This window comes from Borostomias antarcticus (genome assembly GCF_949987555.1).
Source record: "Borostomias antarcticus genome assembly, chromosome: 18".
NCBI lineage: Eukaryota > Metazoa > Chordata > Actinopteri > Stomiiformes > Stomiidae > Borostomias > Borostomias antarcticus.
The window spans coordinates 12,465,338-12,472,546 of NC_140251.1; the positions used below are offsets into that span (position 1 = coordinate 12,465,338).

Sequence of the window (7,209 nt, forward strand, 5' to 3'; positions counted from 1 at the left end):
GCAGAGAGAGAGAGAGGGAGAGAGAAAGAGAGAGAGAGAGAGGTGATGGCTGTGTGCGTGCTATTTGCCTCTTTGCGAGGAGCTGAATTGAGCCTTTCTATTGTCAGTGTTGGGAGATAATGACACCACACCTCTTCAGCCTGCAGTATCTGGGTCTGGAGAACCTGACTCCCCAGCTCAGACACCCATTCAGAGCTGCTCCGCCCCGCTACCCAGCAGGACAGAGCGTCACAGCTGGGTTCAACCCATACAGGGGCATCACCTTTCTTTGAAACCCGAGGTCATCATCTATCTGGCCATAAACCCATGACAGCTGGGATGTTTATGGTGACGTGCCTGGTGCTGAGGGTTAGGACGGGATACTCTGGAGACAGAGCTGGGTGCTGCTAGAGGAGGGCAGATATGGAGTCCTGGTTGAAGCAGCACTAAATTCACCGACTGGGGTGGTCATCCTCCCGTGTTGTGCTGTGTGATGCTATGTGACGCTGCACAAGAACATTCAGTTCCCCGTGTTCCTAAATAAGGAAGGCAGGTTTAATGAATCATTTCTGAGACCCAGTCAGTCCCCAGTCAGGCTGCTAAATGAAGACCATAGCCCACTGCTGGGGGAGCAGGGTTCATTTGAAAACTCTTTCCTAAATTAGATTCTTACCCACCACTCCCACACTCCTCTTCGTATCCCTCTCTCCTCTCTTCTTCTAGCAATAGGTAACCAGAAAGGCACTCGGAGAGTGCAGACGCCCGCCCTGATGATGCATGTCGTCAGCAAACGCAGTGACATTAGTGTACCGATACTTAAGAGGCAACAAACGTGGTGGTGCATCAACTGGGGTTGGCTGAACGGGTACTCTTCAGCTCTGCTCTCTGATGTATCTCAGCTACCTACCTAGCTAGCTAGATATGACGGAGCCGACAGTTATCTAGCTAGCTACAAGCATAACTAGCTAATTTTAAGCAGTTGATCTCAACCATCATCAATTATTTTTGTTTAAATACCTGCAAAATAGCTAGCTAGCTGGTTAGCTGAATCAATCTGTCCAGCTAGAAGCTAACTAGCCCTGGATATTCAACACTGCTAAGTAACCATTTGTGTGCAGGCAATACTGGAAATGTTAACAAAAGTGAAAAATAATTTGTGGATCTGCCCCGTGATTCGGATCCGCTCCAAGATTTAATGCGTTTTTCCTTGGCCCATTAAAAGATACATTTCTTAACCTTTTTGTAGGTAAAAATCTCATTGAGACCCAGGGTAGGGCTGCACAATTAATCGTGAATTAATCGAAATCGCGATCATGACCTCTGCAATTAACTAATCGCAAAAAGCCGCAATTAATGTGGTTAATAATTTTGCTTTGAATTGAGTGTGCTAGGACACGGATGAATTACAGGCGCTTATGCTGTCTGACCAATCACATGCGTTCCCGCTGAGTGCGCTGTGCGCAGCAATTTCACTGAGAAGACAGATAGCAGTAGGTCAAGACAAGTGTCACAAGAGTACCCGCAGCCGTGAGTAGTGAAAAATGAGCGAAAACAAGGTCAGTGAGTTAGTAGCAAGAAAGGAATCAACGTCCGTGAATTGGGAGCATTTTGGTTATTATATATTAATATTAAATATTAATCGCAATTATTAATTTTAATTTACTCTGACTAGCAAGTCCAGTTAGCTCCCACTAGGCCTGGGTCCTTGCCTGGGCCCTGCTTGGCCAGTCAGCCCTGCTCCCTGCTCTGTATGGCTGAGCAGCCCTTCACTGACAGCAGCCAAGCACGCAGACGTCTCTACTCATCAGCCTTCCTCCAGGGACGGCAGGGGGGATACAAAAGAGAGAGGGGGCGAGAGAGTATGGGAGAGAACGGGAGAAGAGACTGTGTGGCTGAAGGCTCTTTTGGGAGTAAACAAATTAATAAGATAGCCTGGGCAGCCTCACCAGAGAACATGCCATGCCAGAGAGGCCCAGCCCTCTGCAGGCTAACACTATAAGGACGCGGGACGACACTGCCTGGAGCCCTGGTTTCCCTGGTCCTCATGAACAGGACTCACAAGAGCACACATTCAAGTCCAGGGCTGAAAATGAACACCTGCCACCGGTCAAATGCAGGTAAAATTGATTGGCGACTAGATTTCGGAAGGCTATCTGAAAAAAAGATATACTTGGCCGGTAGATTTTTTCATCTACAGTCCCCTTGGCAGGTGACTCACCGTGAGCCAAAAAGTTCATTTTCACCCCTGTTCAAGTCCAAAGGAGCCTCCCACACAGGCTATGAATGACAGAGTTGTAGGCTACATGAGTTCTCAGGAGCCATGTCCTCATTTCAGCCTTTTATCTCAACCATCTCACTCACACACACCCACCTTATCACTGAACTAGGCTGTATTTTGGGTGTGTGACTGTGGGGTGACTGAGTACAATCAACATCACATGTCCCTGTGAGTGGGACGAGTATATTTGGAATTTTTCTTGTGTACACCTACAGCTGCTCACGGGCCAAATGTCATCAGACTTAAAATCAATACCACCACCACCAACATGACAACCATCATCATCATTATTACCGTCGATCCTCTCTCTCTCCCTAACAGACCATACTGCCGACTTGTGTGTGTGATAGAGAAAGAGAGTGAGTGATGCTGAAAGGCGCGTCTTCATGTCCCAGCCAGCCAGCCAGTCAGCGAGCCTCTCTGTGCTGCCTGCGAGGCAGCCAGGAAGGGTGGAGGTTTGCTGTTTGGGTGGTTCTCTACAGCCTGACATTTTACCACAGAGATAACAAGGAGCTGTCTCTCTCGAGCTTCAGACCAGCTAGACGCCAGACACAGACACACAGCTTCTGCAAACACCAGACTTCACTAATGTTTTTTTTTCCGTTTTTTCTCTCCTCTGAAATTCTTTGCCATCTTGTTGATCTAGTAGCGATGGTGACAGCTTTCATGTTCTTTGATTTTTGAAGATAATTCATGATCATGTGACCACCTCTTCCATCAGCCCCAATACAGCCCCCCCTTCAGTAGGTGCCATCACACCTAAACTGTTTTGTTCACATTATTTTAGGAGTTCAATTTTAAGAGCAGCACAGGGCGTCTCCTTGTTCTCTGGGGTAGACATGAACAGGCAGATCTCCAGATAGACACACACACCTTCTGTGTACACCTGCTCAATCAAGCAATTTGCAACAATGAAGGAAGAGACGAATTGTCATTGAGACAATATTTGACACTGTTGACTGCAAAATCATCAACCATTTCTGGCTCTAAAATAATGTGAGATATGAATCGAACCTGTCCCTTGTCTAGTTTATATTTGGCAGATGTTGGCTAGTTATATAGGAGTCCTAATGACATAACAACTCTGCTTGCCTCTGGGAGAAAGCCACACTATCCCAAATACCAGCAAGCAACCTCTTCGGTTTAGATCAGGGACTTCAAAGACGGAAGTACACCAAAAATAAAGTAAGTGACAGATCAGCATCACATTCATGACATTCATCACGTCATCAGCAATAAGTTGACTCTGCATCAACCACACGGCCCCCAAAGCTAAACCACCAATACACTGGGAAGCATTTTGCATTGATGTAATTATTGTCTCCTCTCAATGAAACTATATAGACGTGGCTAGCCATGATAGAAGTTATATAAATAAACCGCAGGGCCTAGCTACTGTGTTTATGCAACTAAGCTATGCCTAGCTAGCATTAGCGAGAACACACTAACGTTAGCTAACAAAGCTATCAAGCTAACAGCCACCTCCATAGACGCAGATAGGGACAGGGGAGATAGTTATGGTGAGTTCGTTTATAACTGGGAGGTGGCAAATTGCGACTTGCTACTAGGAATGATTAAATAAAACACCTCATGAACTCGCTCTTCCTCGTCGCAAATTCGGATATGTTTCTCAGCCCCCAGTTGCTCGAATGATATAACTAGGTAACTGTGATATAATGGTATATAGATATAACTAGGTAACTGTGATATAATGGTATATAGATATAACTAGGTAACTGTGATATAATGGTATATAGATATAACTAGGTAACTGTGATATAATGGTATATAGATATAACTAGGTAACTGTGATATAATGGTATATAGATATAACTAGGTAACTGTGATATAATGGTATATAGATATAACTAGGTAACTGTGATATAATGGTATATAGATATAACTAGGTAACTGTGATATAATGGTATATAGATATAACTAGGTAACTGTGATATAATGGTATATAGATATAACTAGGTAACTGTGATATAATGGGATATAGATATAACTAGGTAACTGTGATATAATGGGATATAGATATAACTAGGTAACTGTGATATAATGGTATATAGATATAACTAGGTAACTGTGATATAATGGTATATAGATATAACTAGCTAACTGTGATATAATGGTATATAGATATAACTAGGTAACTGTGATATAATGGTATATAGATATAACTAGGTAACTGTGATATAATGGTATATAGATATAACTAGGTAACTGTGATATAATGGTATATAGATATAACTAGGTAACTGTGATATAATGGTATATAGATATAACTAGGTAACTGTGATATAATGGTATATAGATATAACTAGGTAACTGTGATATAATGGTATATAGATATAACTAGGTAACTGTGATATAATGGTATATAGATATAACTAGGTAACTGATATAATGGTATATAGATATAACTAGGTAACTGATATAATGGTATATAGATATAACTAGGTAACTGTGATATAATGGTATATAGATATAACTAGGTAACTGTGATATAATGGTATATAGATATAACTAGGTAACTGTGATATAATGGTATATAGATATAACTAGGTAACTGTGATATAATGGTATATAGATATAACTAGGTAACTGTGATATAATGGTATATAGATATAACTAGGTAACTGTGATATAATGGTATATAGATATAACTAGGTAACTGTGATATAATGGTATATAGATATAACTAGGTAACTGTGATATAATGGGATATAGATATAACTAGGTAACTGTGATATAATGGTATATAGATATAACTAGGTAACTGTGATATAATGGTATATAGATATAACTAGGTAACTGTGATATAATGGTATATAGATATAACTAGCTAACTGTGATATAATGGTATATAGATATAACTAGGTAACTGTGATATAATGGTATATAGATATAACTAGGTAACTGTGATATAATGGTATATAGATATAACTAGGTAACTGTGATATAATGGTATATAGATATAACTAGGTAACTGTGATATAATGGTATATAGATATAACTAGGTAACTGTGATATAATGGTATATAGATATAACTAGGTAACTGTGATATAATGGTATATAGATATAACTAGGTAACTGTGATATAATGGTATATAGATATAACTAGGTAACTGTGATATAATGGTATATAGATATAACTAGGTAACTGATATAATGGTATATAGATATAACTAGGTAACTGTGATATAATGGTATATAGATATAACTAGGTAACTGTGATATAATGGTATATAGATATAACTAGGTAACTGTGATATAATGGTATATAGATATAACTAGGTAACTGTGATATAATGGTATATAGATATAACTAGGTAACTGTGATATAATGGTACATAGCTCGAATGCACACAGGTCGGAGGTAGGTATTTTGCCACTTGCGACTTGCCCCCTCCGACCACAAACGAACGCACCATAACTAGCTAGCTAGCTAACCGTGTCCCAACGCTAGCCAACCGACCGAGAGATAGCGTTAGACAGGACACTCTCTAGCTAGTTAGGCTAAGCCTGCTATATATATATATATACTATATTAACTAGTCAATGACTAGTTAAACCATAACTGCTACCTATAAACACGACAGCAGTACTAGACTGTCTGGACCGAAATACACATGTAACTACGCGACCTAATCTGGGTTAGGCTATGACCTAATCTGGGTTATATGCAACAGGCCACGGGATGCTCAACATATCGGCTAGCCGGTTAATGTTACCGTTAAATATGCGAATGTAACTAGCTAGCTAACGTTACCAGCTAGCATGATGATCTAGTATCTAGCTGGCTACCTACCCAACCAGCTAGCCAGATGGCTAACTGAACCCACAAGATGATAGGCCAGGAAAGTAAGCACCATTTCAGCAGCATCAATTGCCTTTTACCACCAATAATTGAGAGCATATCTCAGCTGTCAGTTTGTTGGTGAGTGTGTCACTGACTGTCCAATTGATACAGTGTTAGGTAGCTAATGCTAATCGCTAGCTAGCTAGTTGCTAGCTAAGCCTGGCTAACAAGCCAAGTCATTTCACTGGGAAATCCTAGCTAGCGAGGTTAGTTCTGTCCATCTCACAGTGTCGTTGGTGAATGACCTGGCTAACCCATAGCAGTACTCACCCCATCAACCAGTCCATGTTGATGTTAGTTGCTATCCTGGAAAGATCCACCCAGGAAAGATCCACCCAGGGGCTGGAGGGCGACCCTCTTTATCCGGAGACCCCTCTGCTTTATCGGGCCCCTTGCTTCCCCGCCTGGCCCCCAAATCCGGACGCTCCCCTGGAAAGGTCTCTCTGGATCAACACGCAAACGTCAAAGCTTAATGCGGATGTCCTCGTTTTTGATCCTGAGCTTCTGTAGCTGATGACAGACGAGAGCATGAACCAGAAGGCTAGCAAGAAGATGAGCGATTGAGTGACTTTGAGCTTGAAGACGGGTGGAGGAGAGAGGACAACGGGTCTCTCGGTCCACTTTCCGCTCAGGGGGTTTTATCCTGGGTCTTCTCTGTACCGCCGGCACACTGAATGTCCTTCACAGCTTCGGGAACTAAACGAATAAGACTGGTGGGATCCTTCTCGTTTCTGTACTTGTCATGAATCCCCCTTTGCTCTGAGGCTTCAACCCGCTACAGAGATCTGCAGCTGCTGCGAAGGAAACCCGGAAGTAAACACAGATCCCGACCCCCTCCCTCGTGTGCGGATGTGTTACGTCACTCGGGAGTGGGGACATCGCCATAGCCTACTGATGGGATATGTAGTTGAGAAAGTCATTAATAAATGTGTCTTATAAACATCATTCATGCTGATCATCCGGGGTCATCATCATCATCATCATCATCATCCCTGGTTATGGAGAGCAGCTTGGTGTGTGAAGGTAAGAGATTAGATGATTTTGAAGGTGCTAGTACACAGCTGGAATAAAAGCTTCCACACAGGG

General features: G+C 42.0%; 1 protein-coding gene across 1 annotated transcript in view; it reads right to left on the reverse strand.

Moving 5' to 3' along the window:
* mob2a (MOB kinase activator 2a) overlaps positions 1 to 6,536 on the reverse strand; it is a 67,850-nt gene extending 61,314 nt beyond the window's left edge. The window contains exon 1 of the mRNA XM_084452980.1: positions 6,394 to 6,536. Within this exon, the coding sequence (XP_084309106.1) occupies positions 6,394 to 6,410 (17 nt within the window). The 5' untranslated portion in view covers positions 6,411 to 6,536. The remainder of the gene's footprint in view (positions 1 to 6,393) is intronic.
* Between the last annotated feature and the right edge of the window lie 673 nt (positions 6,537 to 7,209).